Raw genomic sequence first — 18090 nt, 5'->3', positions numbered from 1 at the left:
GTAGACGAAGCTCTTCCATTACAAGCTAGGTTATTTAACACCAAACTAGAACTTGAGAAAAGAGACGCATGCGTACGAGGTGATTTAACCACAAGAAAAGCAGCATATATATAAGATACAGTACTTCTAGCTATTACAAGAGGACATAATATAGAGAACCAAAAGACTGAGAGATGGTAAGCTTGATTAATGGCGCATGCATGTCATGCCATCATGCCTTGACGACGATACCCCAGTTCTTGGCTGCATACTCTTTCAGCTTCTTAATCTCCAACTCACCATCGATGCAATGGTTATGGTTGAGGTCGTTCCTGAACACAGCCAACCATGCCTTGACTGTTGCCCAATTTATTCCAAGAGCATGGAGTGCCTTTTGCAACTCATGCCCGCTGATGAGGCCATCTCCATTGAGGTCAGCTTTATTGAGCCACTCCCTGAACTGTTGCTCGGTCATAATGCTGGGAGGACTACAAAGGCGTACCATGGTGGTTTTAGAATTTACTAAAGCTCACAACCACAAGGAGATGAGGAATTTGATGGCTATGGGACTGTAAGACTAGAAATATATGTTAAGGCTATTTATAGACCCAAGACGAGCAACTGTAGCGATGAAACAGTAACCATTCTGCAAGTCACTTGACTAGTCAGAGAATTAATTTAGCATGAGATGCCTGCAGCATCAAGATGGGGGCCAGTGAGACCCACGTTGGCAAGATGGATGCCATATGCCCTAACTCCCTGATTATTCTCGGGTGATGAGTGGTGATTCCATCTTATCCGATTCCTATAGTTGTGGAAGTTGAAACTGATGGCTTCTTGATGAGCTTGCCCAACGCTATTCCTCAGAAAAAGAAAAGAAGGGGAAAACGTGCAAATGTAATATTTAGGCTATTGAAAGAAGAAGGAAAATGAAAAGAAAAGGAAAGACAAGCAACCCTGATATTTAGGTAACGGAAGAAGAAGAAGGATAATAATAATAATAATACTAATATTTTATTAGAAATAAAATGAGTACAATCTTTCCGTGCATTTCCTACTCAATTTTTTTTTTGGATATCATTCATATGCTTATCAACAATGTGGCGTTAAGGAGAAGAAAAATTAGACAAAACATGAACTGAAACACTAAATGATCGCATCCTGCCCGTATTACTAGCTTATTAATTGATCCATTTTTTTTTTGAGATATCCCTTTTTTATAATCTTCATCTTTTCTGTTTTGAGAAGTGATAATATTTAAATTCTTTTGTTAAGAGCTTCTTTAATAAAACAAGAGATAGATAAGTAAATATATGTTATCAAAGCTGTAAATTAACATCTTGCAATATCACCGATTGTTCTGAGAGTTTATAATTTTCAAATTTTTTATTAAAATCTCTCATTCTTTTAAGATATCGGAAATCATAATCGGACAAATATGGAGATGCTTAGAAGCGACAGTTGAGAAAAGCTTGATCCGAACAAAAGAAAGCAAATCCATAAGCAATCTTAAGATTCTTCACGTACAATCTGGTAGTATAATATCTCTTTCCACGATCCTAGCAGGCCCACGGCTCAATTCGTTACGCACATCCATACTACGTCATGTCAGATCATATTGGAATATGTAGCACCTAACGTGGAGATGTAAACGTGAAGACAAACTATTTTATTCAACTACTTGAACTTTCTGTTAATTTTCCAGGATGATGATATAGCTAGCTCTACACTTACTTCAAATCAATAATCAAAAAAAAAATCCAGTTAAAATATGTGACGAAGAAAACTTTCAAGTTTTGATCGTAGAACTTAAGATGGAGGAATTCACTAGATGGTAACAGTCTCTCTCTCTAGTTTGATGGCCCGTACAAACCTGGGTATTGGATAGGTGGCCCTCTTAATGGATTGACTTTGTTTTTTGCAACGAGTATTGATGTTGATATTGTTGTCCGTTTTCATGCCTCCTAAATCTATCTCTGGCCATTTTGGATTATTTGTGGTATTTCTCCAATCCGACAGAGGAGATGATAACATAGTGAAGAGGAAGATGATGGAATGCAAAATTCCATCTAAAATGGCGACTTCCAATATTTTGGAAAAAAGGTATATTAATGTCAACCCAGCAACTTAATCCTTGTACCTTCCCTCTTCCCGCACATATATTTCATGCAACTAACAAAAGAATTCAGCTTGTATTTATTGTCAAAAATATTAATATAAAAGAATTTTATAAAAAAATATTATTATTCACTTTTGAAGGTTAATAGTTCGTTCTATTTCAGACTTTACTAAACTATTATACATTTATTGTAATAACCCATATTTATTTTGGGCTAGTGGGCGAGCCCGGAGTGGCTAGGCCCAGCTCAACCATGTGCTTATCGGTCGGCCTAAAGAAGCCTGGCCCAGCCCAACCATGCACAGTGGCATGATTCAGGATGGGAGTCTTCTTCTCCCTCTTCCGATTCTGGCGGAGTCGGAGACTCTCCGAGAGCAATTTGAGTTCGTCTAGAACTCTGAAATTTTTCTATTCCTTCCTCCTCCTTGCTCCATTGATGAAGACCTGGGTATGGCCGCCGATTCCAAGTCTTCCTCTCCGAGTCTCCTCTTTGATTCCTTATCGGATCTTCGCCGGACTGAGGTAGGACTTCAGCTGCCTTCCTCGCCTTCTTTTCCTAGATTTATTGCCACTGTTCTTGGTGTTTTGGGCCAGCATATCGCCAGATTATCTTTCGAAACAGGGATGCCCTGTTTCGGCTTCTTCTTCTGGGTTTTGTCGCTGTCGACTACCTCGTCGCAGGGCACCGACACACAACACGGCCGCGTCCACCATTCTAGCAACCTCACCACTCGGGCCTCCCTCTTCCTCTTCCCATCTCTTTCTTGTGGACCCGCAGCACCTGAGCCGAGCTTCTCTTTCTTCGGCCACCATTGCAGTGGCCGCCGCTGGCATCAATGATCATGCCAAGGTTGGGCCGTGTTGGTGGCCACGCCTCCCCCTTGATCCGAGAAGAAAAGGGGAGAGACGGGCTCTCCCCTCTTTTGAGAAAGAAGATGAGTCTTCTCTCTCTTCTTTCTCTCTCCTCTCTCTTTTTCTCTCCTCTCTCTTGGTTTCTCTTTCTTTGTTTCTCTCTCTTCGTATGATTCTATGGACCCAGCAAGAGGGTCCCGGATGTTTTCATTGTGGACCCGGATCAACCCCAGTAGAGAGTCTTGGACCAATGTCACTGTGACTACCATTGTGCTACCTTTACCTTGACTATTGTCGAGCACTACTGAACTCTATCATCATGAATCCCTATTATATTACTTGAACCATGATTGGCTAGAGCGAACCGACTCGGATCGTCGGATGTTGCTACCTAGTCGACCCTCTCCGTCCTACATTCGACTATTGGCAGCAACTATTTGGACCCATAATTGATAACCTCTAATCTATTTTTTTTGACTTAATATATGTTTCTTGATCAGATGAATTGGATTACGCTGTACTAATCGATTCAAACAATTGGGCGTTGTCATCTAACTAGCCTCGTATATATTTCTATATGAATCTATTTTTATAGTCAAACCCTAGTTTTGTATAGGGTTACAGTCATCTGGATAGAAAGAAGCTCAACGAAATCTTATACTCTAGTTTTTCTCTCTTTTTGTTTCATTTCTTTTAGTATTTTCTCTCTCTAGCTTGATTCGGAGAAATCCTTGGTTAAAAGGGCTACAGGATAGTCCTAGATTACTATGTGATGGTGGACCCTTTAGTGGACCAGTAGAGAGTTTTGGATTGTCGGATACCTTGAATAATTTTTGATATTAATTTGGCTTTGTATGAGAAAAGGATATGTATGTAATTTGAATATGTGCATATCTATGTGTATCTCAATTGTACATATCTAGATATGCTTTACAAAGTATCCTATGATTATGGATGAAATCATGACTTATGATTGACAAAGTATTTCCTGTCTTTATTGTTGCATTGTAAAAAGAAACAAATGCCTAATAATAAGTAATTGAAGTGTTGACTAGAGCAAATTAAGAGGTGGGCGGTGAGGCCCACGTTGGCAATAATGGATGCCATATGCCACAACTAGTCAATTCTTGTCGAGTGATGAGTGGTGATTCCATTTTATCCGATTCATGTAGTTGCAGTTTTTAAAACGGATAACTTCTTGATGGGCTTGACCAACCCTATTCCTCCAAAAAAAAAAAGGGTGGGGGAGTGCGGGCTTCCAAGTTATTCTAAAACTCAAAATGCCATCCGGATAGAAAACTTTCTGATGTAAAGCAATAGCATTTTGGTTGAGATAGGCAATTATAAATAGTCAAAAACTGGCCCGTTCTCTTCAATTGAAAACAACAACAACCTATATTTGAGAGGCAACTTAATTAGAGGGGTCAGGGGTGTATCTTTCATGCGAAAGAAGGATTCACCTTTGTGCGAATCCACTATTGGATGATCAACTAGTTACATTGAGATCCATGTTGATGGAAGAATGAACGCTCAGAGTGCTTTGCAAGATCTCAAAATACTTTGGATTATCCACTGATCATTCTTCCGCATGCACAAATCTCAAAGTAACTAGTGGATGATCCAATGGTGGATTCGTGTGACGAAAGACGGATTCGTGTGAAAAAAGAGGAATCCTTCTTTTATGCAAAAGATACAACTCCAATCCTAATTGGATTCTGTCCACTAATTCATCTGTAACTACAATAACCTATGTTCAAGCTCCACTATCACCCAATTTTTTTGGCCATCTTTTCTCTCGTCCTAGTCCTCAAGAAAGAAAAATAAAGAAAAAGAAGAAAGAAGGTAATAAAGTTCATAAAGGACATAGATAGCAAGCATCCAACATTGAAATATCATGTCATACATCAATATTCTTGTCCATCAGGAACCGAATAATTTATCATTGACCCTGGTTTGTGCTGACTTATAAAGTACCAAAGCACTTGCTTGGAATGGTCTTGAGAACTTTTATTAACATGTGGTCCTAGAAAAATTAAATTTTCAAAATTTCTCCTTATTTATCTACAGCCAAGACTATATAAGTAACTTAGAAAAACTAGGGGAGATGGGCGTTTTCAAGATAAAAAAAGTAAAGACAGAATTTAGAAGCGGAACAAGGGGGAATAAAAGTGTCTTAACCTCCTTATTCTACTAAAGTAGACGAAGCTCTTTCATTACAAGCTAGGTTATTGAACACCAAACTAGAACTTGAGAAAAGAGACGCATACGTACGAGGTGATTTAACCTCAAGAATAGCAGCATATATATAAGATACAGTTCTAGCTATTACAGGAGGACATAATTAATAAAGAGAACCTAAAGACCGAGAGATGGTAGGCTTGATTAATGGCACATGCATGTCGTGTCATCATGCCTTGACGAAGATATCCCAGTGCTTGGTTGCATACTCTTTCAGCTTCTTAGTCTCCAATTCACCATCCATGCTATGGTCATGGTTGTAGGGCTACAGGAAAGACCTCAAAGGCAAAATAGAATGGACAATAGAATAGGCAATGACCCCTCTTCGTGGAATGTATCGGGCCGCTCCTGCATGGTTGGGGCCGTTCCTGTACACAGTCAACCATGTCTCCAGTGTTTTCCGATTTATTCCAAGAGCACGGAGTGCATGATTCAGCTCATGCCTGCTGATGAGGCCATCTCCAGTAGAGAGTTTTCGGATGGTTGGGAATGGGCTGACCATGATTATGAACGCGAGGTACCATGGTGGTTTGAGAATTACTAAAACTCACTACTGCAACTACAAGGAGATGTGGGATTTGATTGGTCTGGGACTGAAAACCGATTCATGTAGTTGTGGGATTTAAAACTGGTAGCTTTTGATGGGCTTGCCCAACTCTATTCCTCAGAAAAAGAAAAGAAAAAGGGAAAAGCAAACAAATCTAATATTTAGGCAATTGAAGAAGAAGAAAAAAGAAAAGAAAAGAGAAATCAAGCAAACCTGATATTTAGATAGAGAAATAATAATAATAATAATAATAATATATTAAAACTAAAATGAGTATGACGTTTTCGTGCATTTCCTACTCAATTTTTTTTTTGGATATCATTCACATGCTTATCAACAATGTGCCGTTAAATATTACGAAACGAAAAACTTGAGAAGAAAAATTAAACAAAACATGAACCAAAACACAAAATGATCGCATCCTGCCCATCTTCCAAGACTATTAATTGATCCATTTTTTTTTAGATATCCCTTTTTATATAATCTTCGTCTTTTCTCCAGTGAGAAGTGAAAATACTTAAATTCTTTTGTTAAGAACTTCCATAATAAAACAAGAGATGGATAAGTAAATATAATTATCAAAGCTGCAAATTAACGTCTTGTAATATCACCGATGGTTCTGAGAGTTTAAAATTTCCAAATTTTTTATTGAAACCTCTCATTCTTGTAAGATATCGGAAATCATATTTGGATGAGCTCACAAATATTAAGATGCTTAGGAGCGACAGTTGAGCAAAAGCTTGATCAGAATAAAAGAAAGCAAATCGATAAAAAGTTTTAAGATTTTTCACAATCTGGTAGTGTCATATCCCTTTTGAAGGCTCGGTCTAAGTATTACGTGTATGTTATGGGTGAGAATTTCAGCCGCTCATGTCTTATTTTTGCCTCTAACACTATGGATCGAATGATAGACTTTTTGATAATTTCATTTATGTTTGTGGGTGTTTACCTATTATTTGTTTTGTAGTTTCAAAATATATGAAACATATCAGGGTCGTTTCAATATTTCATGGTTAGTAATCTTAATTAAATTTTCATCTTATACCAAACTGGTTGATTGTGAATACTCAAATATCTTTAATCCTTAGAATATAGCATATGAAACATGGCTAGATCGTCGCAGATTGAATTACTTTGGAACAAGAATCACAAGTGATCTAAGATCACTGTAGTGACCCCATTTGGGTCACCAAATGCCACTTTAGGTGTTTTTTTTTTTTAGTATCTACAATTTTGGTAGCTTCTGTGCCAGATAAGAAATCAATTAGCTTCCCTTCTAGCCTTTACTAGATGGGAAAGGTCCTTTTGGACCTTCATCATTTTCCACGCTTTTCACTCCCTTGTCAACCAAAAGAAAGGGCAGAGGACTATCCTGAAAATTTAAAATTAAAAACTGAAACAAGTTGCTTTCTCAAAAATAAAATGTTAAATCAAGTAGTTACAAGCTAGGAAACCCCAGTTCATATATTTAAACACAAGAGAAGAAAGTTGACATCACAACCTTAAACATACTTCACTAGGAGCTCCTTCCACCTTTTTTTGATAGATGAAGCTCTTCCAATTACAAGCTAGGTTATTTCACACCAAACTAGAACAAGAGAAAAGAGACGCATACGTACGAGGTGATTTAACCACAAGAAAAGCAGCATATATATAAGATACAGTTCTATCTCTTACAAGAGGACATAATATAGAAAACCTAAAGACTGAGAGATGGTAGGCTTGATTAATGGCGCATGCATGTCGTGCCATCATGCCTTGACGACGATACCCCAGTTCTTGGCTGCATACTCTTTCAGCTTCTTAATCTCCAATTCACCATCGATGCAATGGTTGTGGTTGAGGTCGTTCCTGAGCACAGCCAACCATGCCTTCAGTGTTGCCCAATTTATTCCAAGAGCATGGAGTGCTTTTTTCAGCTCATGCCCGCTGATGAGGCCATCTCCATTGAGGTCAGCTGTTTTAAGCCACTCCCTGAACTGTTGCTCAGTCATTTGGCTATTCGGATGGTTGGGAGTGGGCTGACCATGATTACAAATATGAATGCTTTGTGGCATGGTGGTTTGAGAAATACTAAAACTCACTACTGCAACCACAAGGGGATGAGGAATTTGATCGCTATGGGACTGAAGACTAGCAATATATGTTACGGCTATTTATAGACCTAAGACGAGCAATCTGTAGGAAGCGGTCGCTTGAGTAGTAGTAGACGAATCAATTAAGCATGCCGTATGGTATTGGTAGATTCAGCTTATCCTATTCCTCTTGGGTTGGCAATAATGCATACCATATGCCCCAACTTGCCGATTCTTCTCAGGTGACGAGTGGTGATTCCACCTTATCCTATTCATGTAGTTGCAGAATTTAAAATTGGTAGGTTCTTGATGGTCTTGCCCAACGTTGTTCCTCAAAAAAAGAAAAAGAAAAGGGAAAAAGAATACTTAATTGGTGGCTTCCAAGTTATTCCAGAACTCAAAATGCCATCACATACCTTAAGCTAAGCATTCTGATATAAATCAAATCTAGGAAATTGTAAACAGTCAAAAAGAATAATAATAATAATAATAATAATAATAATAATAATAATAATAATAATAATAATAGCAATAATAGTAATAATAAGTCAAACTCTTAATATCTATCGTACGTTGAGATGGTAGCAATTAGCTGGAGATGTATTGAGAAGCAAGTGCAGCATTTCTTCTTGAGTTCTAATTGTAGCTTAAACAAACTCTTCTAATAGAAATAGATGTTTGACGAATTGACCGCAGAAGCACCAAGTCCTTGGGATTTTTAAAAAAGAAAGGTGCATGTTACGACGAAAACCGAAAGTTGCACCCATCTTTTGGAATTAATGCCTCATATGAGCGTGAATGAAGCACGTCGGTAGTTTCGATTCTCCTTAAATTGTGGGCCACAAGAATGCTTTTTGAGCTTGTTTGGCTAGCGAAGAGCCGAAGATATGAATAATTAGAATACATATAAAAGAGAAATAATTGAAACTAAAATGTAAAAAGTAAATAAAAAATTAAACCATAGAGGGGATGTTCCTTTAACCGAATTCCTAACTTCATTGCTCCGAATCTCCGTCTTATGTATGATTTGTGCTTTTCTACTTCGCTATCCATTCCTTTTCTCTATTTTGATTGCCCGCACAAGCTTGATCCATAATCGCCTGGGTATTGGATAGGTGGCCCAATTAATGGATTGACTTTGTTTTATGCGACAAGTATTGATGTTGATATTGCTGTACATGTCCATGCCTCCTAAATCTATCTATGGCCATTTTGGATTATTTGTGATATTTCTCCAATCCGAGAGAGGAAATGATAAGATAGTGAAGAGGAAGATGATGGAATGTAAAATTCCATCTAAAATGGCAACTTCTAATATTTTGAAAAAAAAGGGTATATTAATGCCAACCTTGCAATTTAATCCCTCTACCTTGCCTCTTCCCGCAGATATATATACATAGGATCCCTCAAGGAGGTGTCACATTGTATCCTTTTCTGGCGTGCAAAGGACTTGCATCACTATTTCATGCAACTAACATAAGGATTCAGCCTGTATGTATTGTCAAAAATAGTAATATAAAAGAATTCTATTAAAAAAATATTATTATTCACTTTTTAAGTAAAAGTAAAATCTATGGAAGTAAAAAAAAAATCATAGAAATAAAAGTAAAAAAATTCTATGAACAATCAAATTTGGTTTTGGACATCCATTGAATAGCACAGATGACATTTTACGGGACCATAGTAGTAAAATTTGCTTGACCACAATGCGGGTTTCTTCATTCCTCTCCTTCACAACAATCCCATGGCTATGCAAGCATGGTATAGAGAAATTCACGTCATTATCTGATGTTTGAGTGGATTCTTTTTGTCGAGAAAGTTGATTTGACCACGGTATAGAATAAAACCTTTTGACTCGGTCAATTGATAAATTAGCATCTTGGGTTCTAGCATCAGCAGCAGCTTTTTGACTCGGTCAAATGATCCAGTTAGTGGTTACCTTTTGATTTGGTCTCTCGATGTGTGTTAGAGTTTTAACTTAAAAAAATTAATTTTAAAAAATAAATATACCAGGCTTATTTTTTAAATTTTAAATGTTTTAAGAACGTAAAACTCTTATTATTTTCTTCGCATGCATCTTTCAAAATTGTTGTGATTCTTTCGAAAAGAAGTTTGATTTAGCTTTTCGTAAGGATGCAATGTTTCTGAAACAATGTTTTTTTGGAAATGTCACACCGGAAGGGATGAATCATGTTCTTAGACTGTTGTTTATTACATGCCTCGATTATTAAGATAAGTTTTTTTTCAGTCTTCTAAATTTATTTTAGTAAATTATTTTTTTATAAAATAATGATATAGTAATTTTTTTGGCAATAGTTTTTCAACAGCGTGGAGACGCAAGGTTAGCATTTTTTTTTTGATCTTCCGGCAGGAGCTTAAATATATGGAATCAACTCCTTCAGCCAAGTCATTGCTAAAACTATACTCGGTACGTGAATTATGCTCGGCAAACATTCCTATTTTCTGATACAGAAGTCATCAATATGCAAGCACGAACTGAGGGAAGATTAGTGTTGATTAGAGAGAAAAAAAATACGTGTACAAGGTCACCATCTATGACTCGGGTATTAAGAAAATGGCCAACTTCAGGCGATCAACATGCGAACAGACGTTTCGGCTTCTCTGAAGTCGAAGTTGTCATTTGAGTTGAAAGATGGACGTAAAGACAAAAACCGAGAGCTGTGTTCCGGGTCTTTTAGAAAGGTGGAATGGGATGGTAATTATGACAAGAAATGCTTTGTACGTGCATGGATGAAACATGTTGCCGATTTCATGTTCTTCCTCCATGTATTTGTTTCAGCTAATGCCTACTGATGCGACCATCACCATTGAGGTCGACATCTTTAAGCCATGCCTTGAACTATTGCTCAGTCATAATGTTGGGAGGATTATGAAGGTTAAGTACCAATTAAGGTGGTTTGAGAATTTACCAAAACTCACTACTACATGGAGATGAAGGATTTGATGGCTATGGGATTGAAGACTGGAAATATATGTTAAGATTATTTATAGACCCAAGACAAGCAATCTGTAGCGATGAATAAACTACAGTAAGCATTCTGCAATGGTCTCTTGACTGCGAGACGAACCAATACGAGACACCTGTCATCAAGATGGGGGCCAGCGAGACCCACATTAGCAGAATGGTTGCCATGCGCCCCAACTCCCCAATTCTTCTCAGGTGACGAGTGGTGATTCCATCTTATCCGATTCATGCAGTCGCGGAATTTAAAATTGGTGGCCTCTTGATGGGCTTGCCCAACCCGACTCGTCAAAAAATAAAAAAAAGGAAAAATGAAAAAAGAAAAACAAAAGAGAAAAAGTTGGTGGCTCCCAAGTTATTCTACAACTCAAAATGCCATCACAAATCTTAAGCTAAGCTTTCTAATGTAAAGCAAATCTAATATTTCGGTTCAGATGGGCAATCGCAAATAGTTAAAAATGGCCCATTCTTTTCAACTGAAAACAACAAGAACAACCTATCTTTCATGAGCAACTTAATTGGCAGGGTCTATCTTTCATGCAAAAGAAGGATTCACCTACTTTCACGTTCACCTTCTTTCACACAAATCCACCGTTGGATCTGGTCACTTTAAGATCTATGTAGGTGGGAAAATGATATTCGGAGTACTCTGCATGATCTCAAAGTGCTTTGGATCATCCACTAGCCATTCTTCTGCATGCACAAATATCAAATTGACTAGTGGATGATCCAACGGTGGATTCATATGAAGGAAGATGAATCTTTTTTTCGCGCAAAAGATATAACTCCAATCCTAGTTGCATTTTGTCCGCTAATTTATCTGTAAATATGATAACCTATGTTTAAGTGCCACTATCACCCAACTTTTTAGCCATCTTTTCTCTCGTCCTAGTCCTCAAAGAAGAAAAATAAAGAAGAAAGAAGCTCATAAAGTTCGTAAATGACATAGATATATAGCAAGCATCCAACATTCAAATAAAATCATATCATACATCAATTAGAAACCGAATAATTTATCATGACCCTGGTTTGTGCTGACTTCTAAAGTACCAAAGCACTTGCTTGGCATGGTCTTGAGAACTTTTATTAACATGTGGTCCTAGAAAAAATAAATTTTCAAAATTTCTCCTTATTTATCTACAGCCAAGACTAATTTAGAATAATTAAAGTAGAAGGGCATTTTAAAGATTAAAAAGATAAAGACAGAATTTTGAAGAGGAATAAAAGCGTCTCAACCCATTTATTCTACATCTGTCTACCCTAACAATTATTTGAGTACAGGAAGTCGACTACTTTTTTAGGGCTGATATTTCCAAATAAAAAATGTACCAGAAATACTTTAATTTTTCTTCACATTATGCTATTTAATCCAGGGATAACTTACTCCAAGAAAAGGTGGAATAATTTAACCCACCATCTTCCCTTTCAACTTATTCTATTTAACCTAATTATTCTGGATTTTTTTTGTGCAAAAAATGCAACCACAAGTATATCATGCTTGAAAGTTTATTTTAATTTATATTATATAAATGCTAGTGATTTGCTATTATTGATTAGAGTAAATCATGCATCTGATTGTTGAGTTTGGTTCAAATGTTGAGCCTACTAATAAGTTTTTGAAGGCTCGATCGATCCAAGCATTACGTGTATGTTATGGGTGAGAATCTCAGCCACTCATGTCTTATTTTTACCTCTGACATTATCAAATGATAGACTTTTTGATAATTTCATTTATGTTTGTTAGTGTTTACCTAATATTTGTTTAGTAGTTTCAAAATATATGAAACATATTAGGGGTTGTTTCAATATTTTATGGTTAGTAATCTTAGATTTTCATCTTATACTAAACTGGTTGAACGTGAATGCTCAGAGATTTTTAATCCTTGGAATATAGCATATGAAACACAGTGAGATCATCATGGATTTGATTACTCTGGAGCAAGAATCACAAGCAATCTAAGATCGACATAGTGACCATATTTGGGTCACCAAATGCACTTTAGGTCTTTTTTTTGGTATCTACAATTTTAGAGCTTCTGTGCCATATAAGAAATCAATTAACTTCCCTTCTAGCCTTTACTAGATGGGAAAGGTCCTTTTGGACCTTCATCATTTTCCACACTTTTCACTCCCTTGTCAACCAAAAGAAAGGGCAGAACACCATCTTGAAAAATTTAAAATTAATGAGTAACCTAGCTTGTACCAGACGTTCATCCTTATTTGCAACTTTTACTTTCCCACGACTTAGCAGGCTGTACTCACGTTAGAGTTATATGAAATGAGTAGCCGCTTTTACAAAAAAAAAAAAATAAAATTAAAAACTAAAACAAGTTACTTTCTAAAAAATAAAATGTTAAATAAAGTAATTACAAGCTTGTGAAAACCCACAAAAAAAAAAAAAAAAAAAAAGAGGCGGACGGGCCGGCCCGAAAAGACCGGGCCCATCCACTTATTACGATCGTGCCTAGGGCACGATCGTGGACGAGGGGGGATTGTAGAGGGGTGAGGACGGCGGCGCTAGGGTTGATCGCCGGAGGAGAACGGACGCTGGAGGGGAGACCGAACACCGAGATCCGGCCGGCCGCGAAGGAAGGCCACTCTCCTTCGAAAGAGATTCCCACGGGTGAAGAGATCTCGGCCGTGCGCGTTGATCCGAGTTGCTCACGGATTCTTCCACCATCTCTCGCCGGAAAGGTCGCCGGAGCTCCGTCGGGCTGAGGTAAGCATAGCTCGCCCTTTTGTACTTCCTTTGCTAGGGTTAGGGATGTGTTGGATTGGAGATTTGGCCGGTGAAGCCGTCGAAGAGGGATCCGAAACAGGGTACCCCTGTTTCGGCCCCTTTCTTTTGGATTTCGCCACCGCCGGCCGCCGGGATTGGCCGAGGTCCATGGCGGTGGGGTGGTCGAGATAGAGGAGATTTGGAGTAGGGTTCTAGGGCTTTGATTGGAGATGGGGGATGGCGGATCCGAGGCCTTCCTCCTCGTGATCCCGTCCCTTCCTCCTCTCCCTCCGCGTGGGTTGGCCACCGGCGGCGACGACAGCGGTCGGGGGGAAGGCAGCTTGGGTTGTCGTCGGGTGTGGGGGGAGAAAGGCTGAGCCACCACCTCGGTGGTTCATCTGTTGATGATGGAGGGGAGGGAAGAAAGAAAGAAAGAAAGAAAGAAAGAAGAAGAAGAAGAAGAAGAAGAAGAAGAAGAAAAAAGAAGAAGAAGAGGAGACCTCTTCTTCTCTCTTTCTCTTGGCTAGCCACCATCGCCGGCGACTGCAGCAGGGGCGGCCGGCGATGGTCCGGCCAGTAGTGGCCGAGGTGTGTTGGGTTGGGGAAGGAAAAGGGCACAGCCACCATGGCTATTACCCTTGGACCCAAGTAAATAGAAGGAGGGAGATGTACTCCCAACCATGAAGGATTTTCTTCCTTTCTTTTGGTCTTTTCACCGAGACCGGCCATCGTCGCCGGCATGGCAGCGGCCCCGGCTGGCGACGACACAGGCCGGTGGTACGGAGTGGGAGTCGGGCCACCCCGACTGCCCTAGATCTGGGAGGATTGAGAGGTTTGGGGACTTGATGATGGACCCCATAACAGATGAGAATTATAGTTCAGAATATTTTAATATTAAATGATTTAGTTTGTGATTTGTAATTGATGCTGTAGGGGAGGAGACAGCGGTGCCAGGAGGTTTTGATCAGGGGACTCAGCACCCCAGCGCGTAGGTTGTGATTCGGACCGTGTTTGAGTCAGTCGACAATTTCTGTAAGAATCCCTACATCTGAGCACTTCTATGCATATATTGATTTATCGTTGGATTTATTTTACGGTTGTGTTGTTATTGCTTGTGAGCTGATATGACACATATGAGATGAATGTTTATCAACATATTTTCATTATTATGTTGTTATTGTTTATGTGTTGATGCGGCACCTATGAGGCGTGCATGTTGTTTTAATGAATATATTGAGATAAATTCATTTGGGAAGAAATAACATATTTTTGAAAATTTATGAAAATATGTGATGTGATGGGAATGTGATTGAACATGTAAAACTAGACATGTAATATGGGTTGGACTAACCTTGTCATGAGATAGCGGCCACGAGCTGATGCGTGGGATAGCCTCCACGGGCTTACGGATAGCGGCCACGAGCTGATGCGTGGGATAGCCTCCACGGGCTTACGCGTGGGATAGCCTCCACGGGCTTACGGATAGCGGCCACGAGCTGATGCGTGGGATAGCCTCCACGGGCTTACGGATAGCGGCCACGAGCTGATGCGTGGGATAGCCTCCACGGGCTTACGCGTGGGATAGCCTCTACGAGCTTATGCGTAGGATAGCGGCCACGAGCTGATGCGTGGGATAGCCTCCACGGGCTTACGCGTGGGATAGCTGCCACGAGCTTATGCGTGGGATTTGTGCAGTCTTGGACTGGGACATGATCTTGGTTAGTCCAATGCCAGAAATGAAAAGTTTGAAAACTTGAAATCTGAGTAATACGGGAATGGATCACATAATGTGAAAAAGGATTGGTGTATATGTACTGATTACATACACTTGTTGTTTGTTGAGCTTTTGAAATGATGAAATGATATGTATATTTTGATACTTGATTATTTTATGATTTTGTTGTGTGTGGCTGTTGGGATTCTTACTGGGCTGGAAAAGCTCATACTACACTTCCATTTTTTTTCAGAGGCACTGGATTCGTAGAATCTGTCGGATGGGACAAGAAGTGAGCTCGATCTGAGTCAGACTGCTAAATAGTTAGAAGTCAATTTATCTCTTATTTATGGACATTTGAATTTATGTAATCATTCAGTACATTTTGGTTGGATCTGATTGAATTCCATTAATTATTGATTTTGGCATTTATTGGAATTATTGGAATTATTGGAATTGTTGTTTATCTTAGGCCTTGCATGATCTTTAGGGCATTGCTCTAGGGATCATGCGGCCGGTCGCGTGCCGGACCCGGGTGATGGGTTCGGGGGCGTGACAGAGTGGTATCAGAGCCAGGTTAAGGTATCCTAAGGTTTAGGAATCATAGGGTTTAGGCTCGAGTAAGCCTGAGTGGGGAAAATCACTAAATACGTAAGATATTAAATGGTGTGATTAGCATATAAAGGATGCGAAATTTTCTTAATCTGATGATCTTGATGCTGGAAAAATTGTGTAGGTTGATATGGCGCGAGGGCGTGGTCGGGGGCGTGCCAGGAGGCCGACCCGATTTGCAGATGGCTCCACGGCTTGGGCACCCTCTGGACAGCAGGAAGATACCTCATCCACGCCGACTCGGAGTGTGCCACAGCAGGAGCACACTATGGACCCTACTGGTAGTACTCCAGAGATGGGAGCTCCGGAGATTGGGACATCCGAAGGACCAAGTATTCAGCTTGAGGAGACGATAAGTGCTTCACAGTTGATGCAAATGATGGTGCAACAGCAAGCTGCTGCCAGGGAAGATATGATGAGGATGGTAGAGGTGCAGCAACAGTTCTTGCAGCAACAGTTGCAGCAGCAGCAAGCTATGTATCAACAACAGCAACAACAACAGTTCCAAGGCACTACAGCTCAGCCGGAGCACCGAGTCAGTCTATTGGATTTTCAGAGATATGCACCCCCAGCATTTAAAGGTACGGCTGACCCGATGGAGGCTGTGAGCTGGCTGAAACAGATGGAGAAAGTCTTTCAAGCTCTGAGGTGCCCTGATGAGGAGAAAGTTCTTTTTGCCACATTTATGTTACAGGGTGAGGCAGCTGACTGGTGGGAGATGGAGAAAGGGAAGCTTGGTCCGGATGATGCCCCCTTCATTTGGGAAGAATTTAAAAAGGTTTTTCATGAGAAGTATTTTCCCCAGGGTATCCGATTCCAAAAATATAGGGAGTTTGACCGACTGGAGCAGGGTGATATGACAATTGCTCAGTATGCAGCAAAGTTTGAAGAGATGTCCCGATATGCTCCGACTTTGATATCAGAGGAAAGTGATCGAGCAAGGAAATTTGAAAATGGGCTCAGGGGAAGGATTCAACAACAAGTCGCTGCATTTGAACTGTCCAGTTATAAAGATGTGGTTAACAAAGCCTTGGTGATAGAAAGAGGGCTTGATAATGCCCAGGCTGCCAGAGAAAAGAATATGAAGAAAAGGTTTCGATCCACTGATTCTCCGAGCCAAAATAGTAGACCCTTCAAGTCAAAGGATCAGAAACCGAATCAAGTTGTCACCAGAGATAAAGGACAAGCTCGAAGTGCTATTAGATGCTACCGCTGTGGAGGACCTCATCTTAAGCGAGACTGCACCTGGATTGGAGGGCCATGTTTTTCTTGTGGTCAAGAAGGGCATAAGGCTGTTGTTTGTCCTAGTGGGAAGGAACAGCAGAGGCGACAGGCACCTCAGTCTTCTCAGAGAGCCCCTGGAAATCGAGCACCTCAGGAGGGACAACAACAAGAGGGAGGGCAGCAGAGGCCTAGGACCCAGGGTCGGATTTATGCACTCACAGAGCAAGATGCCAAGGCTTCTAATTCAGTGGTGACAGGTACTAAATCCATCCCTAATACTCTCTCTTGTTTGGCATGTCATAAATTTTGTTGGGTTATATATGTTTGTCCATGTATGGATAAAGATTGTGATTAGGTGCCTTGTGACTATGTACAGGCATGATTAGGTTAATGTCATATGATGCAAATATTTTATTTGACTCTGGTGCTACCCACTCATTCATATCGGCCAATTTTGTTAGAAAGAATACTGAAATATCACCAGTGCCATTAGAATTTGATCTTTGTGTCTCAACACCAAGTAGAGATGTTATATTAGTTAATTCAGTTTGCAAGAACTGTATATTGGGCGTTGAGGACAGGAAAATGAATGCAGACTTGTTGGTCTTAGAGATGAATGACTTTGATTTGATTCTTGGAATGGACTGGTTGGCAGCATACCATGCTACTGTTGATTGTTTTGAGAAAACGATCAAGTTTCAGATCCCTGGTCAGCCAGTGTTTGGGTTGGTGGGTAGCAAGTCACCTCATCAAATGAAATTAATCTCAGCTTTACAGGCTAAGAAGCTTCTCGCAAAAGGTTGTGAAGGATTCTTAGCTGCTGTGTTAGATACCCAGAAAGAGGAGCCCAAGTTAGAGAATATCCCTGTAGTGGCAGAATTTCCAGATGTGTTTCCAGATGAATTGCCAGAATTACCCCCTGATAGGGAGATTGAATTCTCCATCGACTTGATTCCTGGCACTGATCCAATTTCAAAGGCTCCATATCGAATGGCTCCAGCTGAATTGAAAGAGCTGAAGGAACAACT

General features: G+C 39.8%; 1 protein-coding gene across 1 annotated transcript; it reads left to right on the top strand.

Annotated features, from left to right (window-relative positions):
• The first annotated feature begins 15910 nt into the window (after window positions 1-15910).
• LOC148702403 (uncharacterized) lies at window positions 15911-17452 on the top strand. The gene has a single exon (XM_089927553.1). It carries the CDS (start codon window positions 15969-15971, stop codon window positions 17415-17417), a length of 1449 nt encoding a protein of 482 aa, XP_089783679.1. The 5' UTR covers window positions 15911-15968; the 3' UTR covers window positions 17418-17452.
• Window positions 17453-18090: the final 638 nt, after the last annotated feature.

This window comes from Phoenix dactylifera, chromosome 15 (genome assembly GCF_051530095.1).
Source record: "Phoenix dactylifera cultivar Ajwa chromosome 15, Ajwa_hap1_PhDact_Kaust_v1.1, whole genome shotgun sequence".
In the NCBI taxonomy this organism is placed as follows: domain Eukaryota; kingdom Viridiplantae; phylum Streptophyta; class Magnoliopsida; order Arecales; family Arecaceae; genus Phoenix; species Phoenix dactylifera.
The sequence above is the reverse complement of the archived record's forward strand: the minus strand, read 5'-3'. Positions and strand labels throughout refer to the sequence as shown.